We start from the raw sequence: 17851 nt of genomic DNA on the forward strand, positions 1-17851 counted from the left end.
AATTTGAATTTCTCATGAGATGAGAATTTGAATTTCTCATGAGATGAAAATTTGATATGACTCATGAGATGAGAATTTGAATTTCTTACCCAACCCCCCAACCCCGTGACCCCCGAACAATAAGAACCACCATCGCACCACGAACCACCACCGCACCACGAATAGCAAGAACAAAAACAAAGAGAGAGTAAAAGAAGGCTTTGGGGGGGGGGTGTGAGGGAGAGAGTAAAAGTGATGGGTTTGGTAATTAAAAGTAAAAAAGTTAAAATTTAAAAAGGTAATTTTGGGATTACAAATTTGTGGGGAGGTGGAGGGAGTAACACCCTATTACAAATTAGTTTTAGAATTGGGCCGAGAAGCCCAAAGTGAAAGGTAGAGAGGGGAAAGGGGGAGACCCTGTTTCGTTCACCAAGCACGAGAGTTCTTTTTCCTCTCTTCTTCTTCGTTCACGTTCAAAGATTAATTGTCTTTTACCAAGCCTGCAAATTTCCCAGAGGGGAAAGATGATGGGAGACATGCAGGGTTGAAAAAATAACAATACTGTAACAGGTCATGAATTGACCCAAAAGCTGAAACGCAGAAACAGGGGTTCCTCTTTATATTAAAGAGATGAAGAAAAGCAAAATTATTTTTTCAAAATCCTGAAACGTGAGAGAAATAAAAAACGAACAGACAGAAACTGTTCATCGGCTTTAGACAGATCCTCTTGATCCAATTTTAATTTTATTTTCGCTTTTAAATATAAAAGCTTCGTTTAAGATTACAAGAAAGTTGTAATCAAGTTTAATGTTAATTTGGGAATTTTGTTTGGATTAAAAGCATCAAAATAATAAAGTCCATAAATATAAAATCCAAATCAACGAAAAACATGCAAGGCAGAGAAATGAACCGGCTCTGATACCAAATGATAAAAATAGAGCAGAGTAAAATTGATTTAAACATGTTATATTAACATCACAGTAACATATTCAGATCAAGAACAGCGGAAGCAAGATTGATGAAATAGCAGAGTATAAAATTGATCTAAACATGTTATATTATTATCACAGTAACACATTCAGATCAAGAACAGCGAAAGCAAAAATAATGTGCAATAATTTGCAATAATGTGTGTACCTCCTGCCATTGCAATTTTGTAATCCCAACACAGAGACAACTTTGTTTTCTAAACCTTAACTCACTCAAAACTCGATGGTGGGTTTTCTCTGAATAAAGGAGTAGGTTTAGTGATCAAAACTGAGAGTAACTCATTCCCTTTATATAAAATCTGGCCATCACATGTTCAAAAATAATGGGCTGGGCTTTACCTTCAAACAATATAATAATTGCTCCATAACCTCTATGCAGTTAAAAATGATAAAAATAATGGCTTAATCACTTTATGTTCCAAAAAAATAGAAACTTAAAATGCTATAATATTTATTCTATAATTAAAATAATGCTAACAGATCAAAGATGAGTGTCTTGGGCATTGAATAAAAGTTTTTAGTATTAAATACATCACATTGACATAAGAATGACTAAGAGTCACAAAGTTCACTAAAAATATATCCCAATGATTTTAACATAATGCATTAACTACCAAAATTTGTAAGTTCAATATGGCGTTGTAAGAAAAGTAGGTAAATAATAGTGATAGGCGTCTCTGGAGCAGGCGTTGGATGGTGGAGACGCAACAACTTAGTTTAGTTAGTATAATAAGGTGTATAGTTTTTATAATACCTAGATGTATATGTATAAAGTTTTAAATTCTATGGTTATTTTGGATAACTGTAAAGTATAATACTTTATATTATAGTTAGATAATTGTTCTATTTTATTATTTATGTAACGACTATGATATGGTTTATAGCTATATTTTGGGATGTTAAAGGGGGACTGCAGCTGGCGTCTAAAGGCAATAAAATAGTGACTTTTCAGTTTTGTACGCACCATTATGACTCCTAGATTGCTGACCTAATTTTCAAATGTAAGAGTCTATAAATACTTAACTTAAACCTAACTTAAAAGAACTTTTCACTTAAAAGTATTATAGTTGTGTGTCTCAGGGAAACTTTTCGTGTTTGTGAAAAGGAACTTGGAGAAACCTAGTGTGTATAAAACAAAAACTTTCACTTAGTGTGTCTTGTGATTAAGTGCCTTTAAGATATTTGAAGTCCACTCTTGGAAAAAGAATTTTATTCTCAAATAATGGAAACTTAAAGGTAGAAGGGTACACTGATGCATATTGGGTAGGTTTAAAAGATGATAAAAGATCTACCTCTAGATACTTACTTTTGTAAGAGGGAATCTTATAACTTGGAGGAGTAAAAAACAGTTGTAGCAAGGTCTAGTGCTGAAGCATAATTTAGAGGCATGACACTAGGTGTATGTGAACTTTTGTGGATTAAAAATGTGCTATCAGATTTGGGCTTTAGACCAAATGAAACTATGAGCTTGTAGTGTGACAGTATGTCGGCTATAGCAATTGCTCACAATCATGTGTAACATGATAAAAAAAAAGCATGTGGAAATTGATAGACATTTCATCAAAGAGAAGTTTGAAGCTGGAATAATTTCCTTTCCCTTTGTAAGATCAGAATTGTAGTTGGCTGATGTTCTCACCAAAGGAGTGTCAAGTAGAGTATTTAATGAATCTCTATTCAAGTTGGAAATGTGTGATATTCATGCTCCAACTTGNGTAGAGTATTTAATGAATCTCTATTCAAGTTGGAAATGTGTGATATTCATGCTCCAACTTGAGTCGGGGAGTTAAGATATGTTAAATATTCTAGTAGCAAACATTAGGCAATTAAATATTGTGTTAGCTATAATTTAGGCACTATCATAATTTATGCATATTTGTGCAACTGTCATTCCTTTAATAGATGAGGAATTATAGGACCCTTGTATGTATATATATGGTACATTAATCTATGAAAAATACATTATAATTATTCTTTAAATTTTTTTATAGGAAATGCATGATAATAAAGTGAACGATAGATAGATTAATACATATAAAACATAAAAATTAAATTAAAGTCTCTGAAGACATGGTGCATTCCTAGTAGGTGCGTCATGTAGTTTATGTCGGACTATATAATGATACTTTTACAAGAAACTGTCATCATTTTTCAATTATATAACAATGATTCCTCCTTGAATCATTGTTATTTTTCAATTCTACAATCATAACGACGACCATCTTTAAAATCATTATTATAATGTTACACTTAATTACAACAATGCAACTAATTCTTTTATTACTGCGTTATTGGCATAAACATAGTTATTTAGCATCAATATTAAATGTTTTTGCACTAGTGTCGCAGTGGATGTGCGTATTGTAGCAACTGGGTTTTGCGGGATCTAATGTAGGGGTTAGCGCGATGCTTGTCTTGGTCTGTATCACGGTGGCTTCCTGGTGGTTACTTTGGGGGTGCGAGGAGGTTAATCTCCTTCACGGTGAGCGTGCAATGAAGGTGCGTTTTTGTGTGGGTCACTCGCAAGGTGAAAGGAGGACGTTGTGGTGGTTGACGACGTGGTTGGCATATGTTCAATAGTGTTATGGTATTGCTCGACAAGGCCTGATGATGGTTCATCTTAGAGGATATGAGCTACAATAGTCTAATTGTGTCTTGCCCTACGTTATTCTAATATTGTGATTTTTGAACAAAATCTTAATGAAATGTATGTAGGATTTCTAACACATCTTATCGTGTTGAGGAATAAATATTATGAGCATAAGATTAAATATTTGTAAATGGTAGAGTTCATTAGTGGTGACATAATAATTATCAAGAATTCTCACTAAGAAAGACTTTTAATACGACAATGATACTATCTTAGTAAGTTTTTGACTAATGTAATCTTAAAATTAATTTATAAAATAATATTTGCACATCACTTTTATATATATATATATATATATATATATATATATATTACAATTTGATATTATTCCTAATTAATATAAGATTTTCATTTATGTGATTAAATCACCAAGATATTTTTTTTCTTAATTTCATGTTTAATGTTTCATAATATCGTTTAAGATATCCTTACCACACATCCCACAAGGATAAACACATTCACAGGAGCAATACACTCATAAAAGGATCATAATAAGTATCTACATAAAATATACATCACTATGTATATCACACCATTACATATCGTTATAAATTCAATCAAGTATTTCAACATAAAAAGTCTCAAATACGATTCATGTCATTTCTGATAATTATATAACTGTCAAAATCCTCACTTATACAAAAAATATCATATACTTTGAGTGAAAATCACGTCTGAGAGGAAGGGTTTGCATCACTTTGAATTTAGTTTAAGTGACCAATTTGTTTAAGTGATTATAGTTTGTCACTTCAATGAAAATCTCTCATAGAAGATAAATTATTCTCACTCAAATTTTTGCTTGATCGAAAATCTGACCAAGATGAACAACTATTTTCGCCCACATTTTTTTTATTGAGGAAGAATATTTTGCTTGAACAAGTCTTCAAAATTTTGGTATAGATATTATGCCTAAGGTTTACTTAAGGTAAGAAACTATAATTTTGTTTCATACGAGACAATTTCTACTACTCAACTATTCCTAAATAATAAAGAGAATAATAACTATTTCTAACTCTAATGGGACAAGTTCTCAAACCTTATTATCTTGCGTGGATTTATCTCCTCCTTCATTACTTCAATCCATTTTTTTGTATTAGGATCTTTCGTGGCTTAACAGGCGGTGATTGGGTCATATTTTACCATACCATTAAATTCTTCATTTTCTTGGAGAAATATCACATAATCATCTAAGAATAACACTTCTCTTTTCTCTCATGGATCTCCAAAAACATATTGGCTTATGAAGCAAGGTTCAACATCTTGAGTTTGTTCTTATAGAGATTCTGAACTTGCTAGAGGTTCTGAACTCTCTTCATCAAAAGCAACTATATGAATCCGATTTGGAATTGTCATTGATTCTTCTTCTAAAACAATCTCTAACCATATTCTTCCTCCCAAACTCAATATCCCCAAAGAATTTTACAATTTCCATCTAAACAATTATCTTTAATTTGGGATCATAGAATTTATAGCCCCTGATCTCGTTGTTTTGGTTTGTTTACCTTTAATGCATTCAACACAAACATCAAAGTTTATGAAGTCAATTTTATGCTTAGTACCACGTGATTCCATATTTAAGAATTCACTATAAGAAATCGTTAAATCAAGCATATATAGATTATCATTAGCAAAAGGTGAATTGATTCCAACAACATTTAAATTAAAGACAATTTGAATTCATTAGTTCCAAACAAATACAAATAATGTAATTTGTCCAAATAAGAAACTAAAATCAAATTCTTCCTAATTGGCGATACATCGAAAGTGTCTTTCAAATCCAAATAAAAAAAACAACACACAATAATGACCTAAAATGCCATATAACTTCCACTTTCATCGATTTTTCATCTCCAACGCATATCCATATTTCATAATCAATTAGCTTTCGGAAACTTAGGCAACCCTTTCTTTACACGCCATGTGTAATATTTTGCTGAGCGGCGACGAGAATGGAGGGCTCACGAAGTGGGCTTCAACAGCAGCGTGAAGCGGCGAGAATGGAGTTCCTTCAAAGAAAGGCAACAAGTGCCTAAGAAAGGAAAAAAAGGTGGTGGTAGACAGTAGAGAGCTCTTCGTCGTCTCAACTGAGAATGAACGGAGGAGGAAGAAGAAGTTGTTGCAAGGTGGAAGCAATGGTGTTTGCAGAGAAAAGCTTTAACGAAATGAAGAAATGAACTCCAATGTGAAATTTTCGCAAAAATTAAACCTAGACAGAGTTTTAGGCTTTAGTTATTAGGAAAAGTTGAAGCGTAAACCATAATAGGTCTCAGTCCCACTATAAAAAGTCTAAACCTTTCAACTCAGTAAAAATTTTGAAATTTTGTTCAACCTTTTGACTCTGGTTCTATAACAACCGAAGCAGAGCATATGAATGACTTCGGTTATGCAAAACCTGATGCCTATAACTATGTGCCATGGTGAAATAATTAAAATATAGAAACAATTTTGAAAATTTTGTGCATTTATAGATACTATTTGTAAAGGAACTGAAAGAGAACATATGTGTAACTTTGGTTTCTTTGTAAGTGGAACCTATAAATTCATAAAATTTTCAAAATTTTCACTAAATCTTTATATGTTTCGTTTGCTTGAAATACGAAGCATATCACATTATAAAAAGTCAAAACTGCAGCAGTGTTTTTTCATTTATTTTCATTATTGATGGTGATAGTATATTTAGAGCAAACGTTATCCCTTTTCTAAAAAAGTACACTTATTCTTGTCTGTACTACCGTATGTATCTGTACTTTGTTTTTGCCTATATTTGTTTTGTTCTCATAGACCTTAAAATAAATATAATTTCAAGAAAAAAGTGTCCAAAAATCAAATTGACTCATGAAACCTAGAACCAATTTTGACACTAGAATGTGAAAAATATTACTTAGAACATCCTTTTTCAATTAAGTAGATAGTGATGAAAGAAAATCTATACACTAAAGATCAATATTAGATTTGAATTATAAATATTGACACAAAGTTTTGATGTCGTAGAAACGCTCAGTGTTCAATTTCTTTTTTCATTATATTATATATTTCGCGATTTTAAGAAAATACTTTCAATTATGGAAAAGACATCTCTCACCTAATGGTTAAGAGTATATTTGGATCTGATATGGTGTGAGTCAACTCATTTAAAATTTTAATAGTAAACATTTAATTTAGTCCATAAAAGAATTTTATATTGATAGGCGTATTTCTGAAGAAAATTCTATTATGCAAATAAGCTTTTTATTTTTTTATCAATTATGCATCTAAGTTTAATGAGAGTTTTAGGTTTAAACCTATTTTTGGTTCCTAAGTTATAAGCAGATGTTCAATTTAGTCCCCGTTTTTAAAAATGTAAATCTTTGGTCTCTAAATTATAAAAAATGTATCAAATGAGTCTTTTTTTAACTTGAAATACTGTTTTTGGTGTTCTCTTAACAACTGCTACATCTTTAGATTGCTCTGATTTGTTTCTTAATAATAACAACACTTTAGATTGCTCTTTGTACTTTGACCATGAACATAAAAAAAGGACTCATTTGATATATTTTTTATAACTTAGGAATTAAAGGTTTACATTTTTAAAAGCGGAGACTAAACCGAACATCCACTCATAACTTAGGGACCAAAAAGAGGTTTAAACCAGAGTTTTATCACAAATAAACTAAACTAAATTTTAAAAGTACGAATAAAGTGGTTACTACGTCTTTACTTCTACGTTGGATTTTTACGTAAAAAAATGTACGTATTATATTTTAAAATTACCAAATCAACACACAACAAAGCAAAAAATGAAACTTGTTTTTCATATTACTAAATTGATTTTAAAATACTTACCAAAGTTAATAAAATAAAAAAGGTAATATTTCGAAACGATAAAAATATACAAAAAAACCTCGACAACATTTGATCCAAATCAATCTTGGCGGTGCAAACAAAAGATAGCATATATCACATAGGTAAAGAAGACATCAAAATAAAAAGATCAAAGAATAATAAAGCACAGAAATTACTGAAAAACTGCAAAATCTTTGTCCCACAACAAAACATTCTTAAATGCAGATATAGAATTACCGAAAATGAACAAAAAGACACTAAATAGAAGGAGTAGAAGTAAATACAACTCAGTTGTCCTCCTTCACTTCGGTTAAGTGGCTGAGACCTAATGTTAGGGCTGATGTAGAGCTCAATGACGCTTGTAATATGCGCACACACTGCAACAACACCATAAACTTACTGTGTTAATCCACTATTTTCCTTCATGGAAAAGATGAAAAGCATTTTAGAAACTACACTATGAATTGGTTAGGACTATTACCTCCTCCGTGCCAATGCTAACCACTTTCTCTTGCAAGTCATCAACGGGAATGCTCATACTGCTCACCAAAAACATAACAGAAATGGAGGACGACGGCGTCACCACCAAATCATCTGTTACCATATACGTTGTCGGTCCTTTTAAATATCCTTTATCATTGTTATTTGTATAAGATATGGAATCCACAAACTCTACAGGAACACACCTTTCCAAGTATGGGACGCATGACTTGCACACGGAAGTTAAATAGTAATCTTCCATGATTATATTAACGTAACAAAAATATTCGGGGACATAGTCGCACGTTAAAGGTAGCAAACTATCCAATTTTAACTGTGGAGCAAGTACAGGATCAACAAACTTATTATTCTTCACTTTTGTAGTAAAATAATCTTCATCCAAATCAATAAAACTATTATACAATCCATCGAGACTACCAACACAAGAACACCCTTCCATCAAATCTACTGCTCCTCCTATGGGAATAGTTAGCAAATTAAACAGAAAGTTCGCAAAATCTTCTTTTCCTTCAGCAAACACTATCTTCCCATTAGATTTTCTCTGCATTATCTTCACTGTGATTTTACCACTGTCATTTTCATTTGCTTTAAAATCAGAGGGAACGATTCTTTCCCTTTTATGTAATATCTCTCTGGGAAGTTTTTCTAAGAACAAATCAGTCAAAACTGTCTTTGAGTACAAACAACATTTCAACATATATATTACCTATAAAAAGGAAAATTCGAACAATAATCATCACAACCTTAAAGCAGTAGTTAAATAAACAATCCTAAGAAACTGAAAGCTTAAACAAACCTGATTTTTAGTTATATTTACCGACATTACGTTTACTGAAGACATGCTTTTTATTCCACTGTTCTTCAGCACATTAACGATTTTATCCATTGAGTTTGGGATAACTTTCAGATCGTCCGTGATCATAAAACGAGAATTACTCTTAACAAAACCATCGAAGACACAAGAGGCTTCAGCAGATATCGGTTTTGCCAGCATGCGGCCACATCGGCATTGTTTATTTTTGAAGCTGCTTAACAAGACTGGGCTTGTGTATGAACAATAGATCAAGTTGTTACAAACAAAATACTCCGTGGGTTCTGTGTCGTCAATGTTTAGCTTCAATCTCCTACAGTAAGCTTCCATGGAGTTTCTGGGACGCAGCAGCATTTCTCTACACGCATCTGTGCAAAGATACCCATTGTCAAGATTCTCTACGCTTTGATGGAGGCTTCTCAGTAATGCAAGTTCAGGTGGCTCCACCTTGGACTCCTCACGCACAAGTCTTGCAATGGTTCCTAAAGGTAACGTCAAGAAGCTAAACAGAATATCCACAAACTCCTTCCCTGCCTCTGCAATGACAACCTTCTTTTTCCCTTTCATTACCATAAGCTTCAAGGTAACATGTTGCTCAGTTCCATCGGCAGCCATTGTAGAGGAAAAGATCAAACTTTAATGATCTAAGAGACAACCTTTTTATGAAGAATGCTTGAAAGTATTTAAGGGGCTCTCTAATTAAAGATACTTAGAAAGACACTTTGACTGTAAGGAACAATTTTAAGGATTTAAAGAAAAAAAAAAAAAGCCAAGAGAATTTATAAAAAAAAAATAAGACGGTGAATCTATTTTGAACTGAATCCATCGCCTTTTCGGTTTCTAACATTGAAAAGACGTTATCATTTTATGAATTAATTATATTGTGCAATGAAACGTTTCATTAATATAGAAAGGGAATGGAAGAGTTACAACGAGAGTGGTAGAATATGCAGAGTCCAGAAGTAACAGAAAGAATCTGATTATAATCTCTTGGGGTTTGAATGAGATAATAATACCCTCTCATTTTTTATGGTGAACTATTACACGCGAATTTTGTCAGTATTCTATTTCAATGACTTTATCAACTAAAAGTTTTACTAATAATTGAATCACAGCTGAGTTAATATTATAGTTTCGGTTTTTGTTTACAAATATATTGATAAGATGGTGTACAACCCTCTAAGTTTCTTTCTTATAATGCAATCAACAGCTACAACTTTCGAGATTGGAAAAGATTTCTCCATTCAAATTTTCTTAATCGAGATGCATATTGGAAATTTTATTTCGATTTCAACTATTGAAATTATCCATAATTTCTATAATGAATATTTGAATTTATTGTGAATTATTTTTATTCAAACTCGTTTTGATCTTCGACAAAGATTAACTATCTCATCCTTTAGTTAAAATTGATTACTTTCGATCTTTAATTACAATTGATTCTGTTTCAACCTCTAACTAAAATCCATTAACGTCAACATTTAGTTATAGTTAATTAGTTTCGAAAATTTTTATTAAAGTTCACTCAGCTAGATCTTTTGCTCGAGTCTATATTTCTCTCTAGTTAACTTAATTCGACGATTTAGATTGACTTAGTTAAATCTTTAATATTAAAGACCAAGTTGATTTAGTAAGAGAAAAAAATAAGTAAAATCCACCATGATCGAGGTTTAAATAAGTTAGCTTGGATAAAATTTCAAGCCAAGTCGTTTTTAACCAAAGATTGGATCGAATAAGTTGATTAAACCAAAAATATTTTAAAAATAGAATTTTATCTTAAAAAAAATAATTTGCTTGACACAAATAAGAAAATTAAAATTTAATATATATATACAAGAAAGAAAGAAAATTTAATCATAAATAATTTAGGTTTAATACTTATTTTGGTCCTTTGTTTTGTAGGATCTTTTCAAAAGTTGTGCTCTTTTTTTCAAAAGTTCACTAACATCTACTTTTCCCAAGCAATTTAAGTTGATCCTTTTTGCTTAAAAAGTTAAAAAAATAACAGCAGAGTTGCTTTAATGGGCAAAATTAAATGACCGGTCTAATCACTGGCAAGTTCAGCCAATAAGAGACTGCCACGTGGTAGTCCCCTTTCCACTCAAAAGCTTTATGACACTTCTTCATCTTCTTCAATCACAGTAGTCATAGTCATCGTCAACCAATCACACTGTAATTCAGATGCCAAGAAACAAAAATATTAAAGTGAGGGAGAAAAACCTTCAAAGGGTGAAGACCAATTTTAAGTTCATGAGATTGTTGTTCTTTTGTTTATTTGCTGCTTGAATCAAGTGTCAACGCTAACTGAGAAGAAGAATCTAACGTTTGATGAGCATTTTTGGGGTTATTGGCGTTGTTGTTCTCTGTTTCCTTTTTCTCCGTTGTGAAATCCATAATCACACACTGCTTCCCAAACCCTAATCCCCTTTTCCCCTTTTCCCAAATCCTAATCCCCTTTTTCCTTTTTCCCAAACCCTAATCCCTACTCACACATTGCTTTAGAATTAATTTAACCTATTTATATTTATTCAATTTTGTTTTACTGGGATAAAAACCTTACTATCTTCCAATTCCAGCATCTCACCCTTGCCATGGGAAACAATATGCGGCAGCGAAGGGGAGAGAGAAGCAGGAAGAGATGGAGAGGGAGAGGGAATTAAGAGCGGGGGGAAAGCGAATGTGCGACTATGAAAATACGGAAAACCGAGAATGCCACGTAATAATAAATTGTACAGCTCATTTAGGTTTCGCCAGGTAGGCAACTCTGCCGTTAATCTTTTTAACGCAGTAAACAAAAAGTACTAACGTGCACCGTTTTTACGAAAACTAAGATATTAGTGAATTTTTGAAAAAAAGAAGGACAACTTTGAACAAATCCTACAAATCGAAGAGCAAAATAGGTATTAAACCATAATTCAAATACTATATATTTAAATTTTTTGGAATTGTTAAAATTTATCGGCACAAGTTTAAAATTACTATGTCAACATGAGGAAGTAAAAATTCAAAGGGTTAACCTATTTGCTTGTATTCCTGCTATATAACTTATTTTTCACTTGAATGATTACCGAAAATATTTGGAAAATGTGATAAAATGAACTACAGTTTTCGCAACCAATCACAAGCCTGTAAGGAATCAATTTTACCAATTTAGATTACTACGTAATTTAAGTAACAAAGGTACCATTATGTGAAAATACACGTGCATCCCAGTCATATGGAACATCTGAACTCGTATGAATAAGTATTTATGGAGTTATCAAAATAGGTAATCCAAGTGGATCTCACTCAATCCAATATGGGTTGGTCACTTAGTGAACCAATCTAGTTCGATTCACTTATTAGCGAATTAAAAAAATTTGAACCCGACCTGCTCCATTACGGGTTGACAGTTTAAATAGGTTAGCTCACTTAATTACAATTTTTTTTAAAATAAAAAAAATTACAATTTTTTAAACTCAAATTTAAATAAGTTTCATTCTAAAATGATCTTAAACTCCAGTGACAATTAAAAAAATATCATACAATCCAAGTGTAATCTAAAAACAAGCACAAAAGGCAACAAATAAATTTTAAATATTGATAACTTTTTTTATCACTTATGTATTTATAAGATTAGAGTTTTGAAAGGATAAATCCATAATATTTTTCCCTTTTAAAACACAAAATAATAAACAATTAAATTAAATTATGTGGGGATTGACTCACCCGTTAAATCCGTGATGAGTCAGGTTCTAAGTAGGCCGAATTGAGAACTAGTCGATATAAAAAAATTATACTTTTTTAAATCCAACCCGACCTGAATCTGTGATAGATCAAGTTGACCTGCAGATTACAACCTATTTTGACAACACTGAGTAGTTAGACTCAGGAGAAGTTCATCTTAACACAAGTTAAAAGCATGGATTTGAATATTAAAAAATTTTCAAATAGCAAAATTTTCTTATTCATGGTGTTTTAGCCAACTACGTGCATGAATATGTCGGTAGATTTGGTTAAGGTGGTTTGGAAGGCTCTCGGATAATAGAACTCATGACAGTTAGAAAAAAGGTAGCATATATGCCTTTTGGAGTGTACTTGGAGCATGATTGTGGGTAATTGAGGAAAATATGTTCCGCTAAACTATTAATGATAGAAAGATTTATCTTCTAACTAAACTGTTAAGCTTTCGTCTCATTTGTGAAAATCATGACTTATCAATCTCCAGCGTAAAATTCGGATATAACCTAATTAATCTCAGACATCATAATCTAGAGTTGTCTTATGTTGTATTGCAGATCAATCTTATTAGAGAACAATATTGTTGATGAAAGTACTTCAAAGGAAAAATACAACATGAACAAATAAAAATTAAAATATCAGGCACCGAAGAGTGGTCCAATGTCGTTATGCAGCTGAGGTGGAAGAAAGAGGAAGCAAAGTTAGAATGAAAGAGCTGCAGGTGTTTTTTTGGATAATTGTAAGTAGAAATCGAAAAACATCCAAATAAGTAGGGAGCGCAAAGTAAGAAATTGATCTACAAGCACCAAAAGATACTTCGTTCTCACGGTCAAAGTATTTAAAGAAGCTATTTCCAGGCAGTATAAAGAGAATACTTGCAACTTGCCATTGAACTTTATTTAATACATGTCCAAAAGTATGTCATATACATGATTTGCTGTTCTTAACATCCGACGACTTAAACCTAAAATAAACAATAAAGGGCACTGTATTTCATTGATAAATGCCCTATTGTTGAAAGGAGCTACTTTTTAGTGTCCTTTTGTTCAGCTTTAATTAAGCAATGGGGTGTAAATAACTCAGAAGAACTTATTGATATGCTTTTGACTTTTACATGGTGTAGAAGACAATATAAGATGTTCTAAAAGAAAGGAACTCGAGGAAAAGAGTAGTTAATATTTTTAAGTTGTAATGTGTATGGAAGCCATTATAATATTTTAAGGGACATTTTCTATCTATGTGTACTTTGTAATTATTGTTCTAAATAAAAATTTATATCTGCTTATAAAAAAATTAAAGACATCGCATAAGGATCATCCAACTAAAATAAAAATATCAAATAATAAAGCATTGAAATTGTTTTAAAACTGTTAGTATTTTGAAGTTGTGAAATGAATAGTTGACGAGATAGAGAAAATATGGAGATAGTGGAATGTGAAAGTAGTAGTTGGATTGTTTTTGTAAAAATATCTGCAATTTGGTCTTCAGTTAGACAATATTCGAGTCAAATTTGTTTAGTTGTCACTTCATCTCGAATGAAGTGATATTTAATGGCTATGTGTTTTGTTCTTTAATGATAGACTAGACTTTTTGCTATTGCTATTGCCGATTTGTTGTCGCAATAGATAATAGTCGGTTCATCTTGTGGTTCACCCATTTCTTCAAGTATTCTTCGTAGCCATATTGCTTGACTCGTGATTTCAACAGCTGCTACATACCTCTGCTTCTACGGTTGATTGTGCCACGGTTGCTTGCTTATTGGATGCCTAAGATAAAATACCCGAACCTAGTGAGAAAGAATATCTTGACGTACTCTTCATGTCGTCCATTGATCATGCCTAATCACTATCTGTGTAGCCAATTATCCTTGAGTTAGTCATGGTTTTGTACCATATAACAAACTCCTTTGTGCCTTGTAGATATCTTAAAATTCTTTTTCCTACCCCATAACGAATCTGACTTGGCTTTTGCATGAATCTTAATAGAAGACTTGTAGCCTACATAATGTTCGATCATGTGGCTGTGAGATACAGGAGACTTCTAATCAAACTCTTGTAGTGTGATGCATCTGCCTCTTGTGCTCCATCATCTTTTTGTAGCTTCTCGTTTACCACCAATGGAGTAGAGACAGGTTTGCAATCATTCATCTTGAACTTCTTTAGTAAAGCCTCAATATATTTCCTTTGAGAGATAAATATGCCTTCTTTTGTTGTTTCACCTCTATACCGAGGAAATAATTCATCAAGCCAAGGTCGGTCATTTCAAACCTCTTCATCATGTCTTCTTTAAATTCTTTCATCATCTCCATATTGTTTCCTGTATAGATAAGATCTTCAACATATAAAGAGACAATGAGATGTGCCTTAATATATAGTGTTGGCTCACTCTTGCTCCTCTTGAACCCTTGATCGATGAAGTATTTATCAATCTTGATATACCATGCTCGAGGAGCTTGTTTCAGGTCGTATAATGATTTTTTAAGTCTTAGTACTTTGCCTTCACTACCTTTGTGGATGAAGCCTTGTGGTTGTTTAACATAAACCTCTTATTTGAGCACCCTATTTAGAAAGGATGATTTGACATCCAATTGATAGATGTTCCATCCCTTTTGTGTTGTAAGAGCTATTAAAGCTTTAATTGTATTTAAGCGAGCAACTGGAGCAAATGTCTCATTGTAGTCGATTCGTGGTTGCTGTGAGTAGCCTTTAGCAACCAATCTTGCTTTTTGCTTTTGTATAGTTCCACCAGGATTGAGCTTTGTTTTATATATCTATTTCACTCCAATGGTGTCTTTCCCATGAGGGTAGTTTACGAATTCCCAAGTGTTATTCTTCACAATTATTTTAATTTCTTCTTCCATAACCTTGACCCATACTTCTTGCTTTGATGCTTCTTCATAATAGTTAGGCTCAATCATGGCCATATTGTAAGTTTCATATATTTCTACCAAAGATCTTACCCTTCTTGGGCTAGATTCAAGTGAAGAATCTTGTTGTTGTGGAGGTGGAGAAAGCATACCTGAATTTTCTACCTTTTCTTAAGTTTCTTCTTGTGATTGTTGCATTGGAAGTACAATGTTGATTTTAACAACTTTTTCTTCTTCCCAATTCTAAGAAGCATTTTCATCAACTTCAACATCTCGACTGATGATAAGGTTTTTGTTTGTAGGTTTTAGACTCGATAACCTTTTGACTGTATGCTATATCCCAAGAATATTCCTTGTATAGTCTTGTCTTAAAGCTTATGCCACTTTTGATCAAGAACATGTATGTAGCAGATAGATCCAAATACTCGTAAGTGTTTAGTTGATGGCTTTCTTCCACTCCAAATTTCAATAGGAGTCTTGTCTTAGATTGCCTTAGTTGGACATCTATTTAGAATGTGAACTGCAATGTAGACTGCTTCAGCCCAAAAAGTGTTAGGCATACATTTTTCTTTTAGTATTGATCTTGCCATCTCCATAACTGTGCAATTCTTTCTCTCTGAAACTTCATTTTTTGTGGAGTATATGCAATTGTAAGTTGTCGCTTTATGCCTTCATCTTTACAGAATTTGTCAAACTCGCGAGATGTGTACTCCTTGCCATGATCACTTCTAAGTACTTTTATCTATTTTCCACTTTGCTTCTCAACAAGGGCCTTGAATTTTTTTAATACTCCGAATGACTTTGTCTTTAAGAGATAAACCCATGTCATTCTAGAGAAATCATCAATGAAAAGGATGAAATACATTTTGTTGTGATGTGAAGGAGTTCTCATCAGTCCGTAAACATCGATATGATAGTCAACTCTAATAAGTCTTTTGCTTTCCATGCTTTTTCTGTCGTGAATGGTAATCAATGTTGTTTTCCATGGAGAAATCCTTCGCATGATTCATTATTCTCCTTCAAGCATGGAAGATCTCTCATCGTTTTTTTTTATATAGAAGCTTTAAGGCATGTGTGTTGAAGTGGCCAAATCTCCTATGCCAAAACCATGAGTCATTAACTTTTACCTTCATGACAATATTAGTTCCAGGTTTGAAGCTTATAGGAAAGCTTCTATTTCTCTTCTCCATTTTTACTTGGCCAATTTCTATCATTTTACTGTCATAAATTTTGAATGTATCTTTCTCAAAATGAAGAGAATATCCATTCTCCATCATTTGGCCAATACTTAAAATATTTTCTTTAAGATTTGGAACTAGTAAAACGTCATTGATGAATTTTGTATTTTTCTTTGTCTTCACCATTTTCATCCGGTAAACGAGATATTTTCATCATATTTGCTTTATTGTTAGGACTTATTGTAACATCCCAATAAATATAACCAAGGCTATAATTCATTTTAGGAGTTAACATGAACAATAAAGGAGAACAGTAGTGAATAAGCATAGAGGTGAAAGAGATAGGAAAATATCATTAAAATTTAAAACTGTACAATAGTCATATTAGATACAGTATTTACAATATAGGCCGAACGATCTTAAATGCAGTACCTTGACCTAACAGCCAAAATCAAAAGGGTTCCTATACTGAACACCTACAGAGCACTAGGCAAAGGAAACAACTACACTAAGGACCGGACGGTCCGGCATAACTTTCAGGCACGACCTCCACGGGTTGATCGGCCTGCACAACATCCTCCAGAGTAGCCTCCAAAGTATCTTCTAAGGTATCCTCTGCTCACACCCAAAAGGATGATCATTGCAATGAAGAGGATAACCGAACGGTCAGATACCGAACGACAACATAGACAAAGACACAACAGAGGTAAGCTTATGTAAATTTAATTAATCATTTCATCATGCAAGTAAACATACAAAACAAAACCACTCAATCATACAGACATACAATCCCTATACATGCATACTAAGTAGATTAACCTATGACCGACCACTATGACACTGTCCGGACGATATGAATCACGTAGCCCGACGTCCCTAGCACCCGGTGTGGTTTTATAGCTGCCTTTACTTATCAGCTGCCACCCGAGGTTAGTCCTCAAACGGTTATCTGTTCGTATAACCGCGAACCTCCTGCCATTCCCACACATGAGTGACCTTTCTCTACCTGAGAAAGCGCCCTCACGGAATATCAGGATCAGGACGACCAAACCAGAGTCTGACCATGTTCATACTTTACCAATCATTACCAATTCATGAGACATTCCTCCATTGGAATTCCCTTACTCAGCCAAATTTAATTAATGTTCATTATCACTTCCATACGGCAAGAATGTTAAGAAAAGGACCGGATGAATCAAAGATAGAATAAGAGGTTTGAGTAAGATAAGAAGGTGTGACCGAATGGTCAGGTAAGAGAAAACCGGACCCCAATAAGGAAGTATAAATAGTTGACCGAATGATTCGACAATGAACAGGACCAAACCAAAGACCGAATTA

General features: G+C 32.9%; 1 protein-coding gene across 1 annotated transcript; it reads right to left on the reverse strand.

Annotated features, from left to right (window-relative positions):
• Positions 1-7724: 7724 nt before the first annotated feature.
• LOC106770153 lies at positions 7725-9364 on the reverse strand. Its single transcript, XM_014655976.1, has 3 exons — positions 8735-9364; positions 7919-8644; positions 7725-7814 (listed from the first exon to the last, which is right to left on the reverse strand). The coding sequence occupies exons 1-3, from the start codon at positions 9362-9364 to the stop codon at positions 7725-7727; spliced, it is 1446 nt and encodes a 481-aa protein (XP_014511462.1).
• Positions 9365-17851: the final 8487 nt, after the last annotated feature.

Source organism: Vigna radiata, chromosome 8 (assembly GCF_000741045.1).
Source record: "Vigna radiata var. radiata cultivar VC1973A chromosome 8, Vradiata_ver6, whole genome shotgun sequence".
NCBI classification, from domain to species: domain Eukaryota; kingdom Viridiplantae; phylum Streptophyta; class Magnoliopsida; order Fabales; family Fabaceae; genus Vigna; species Vigna radiata.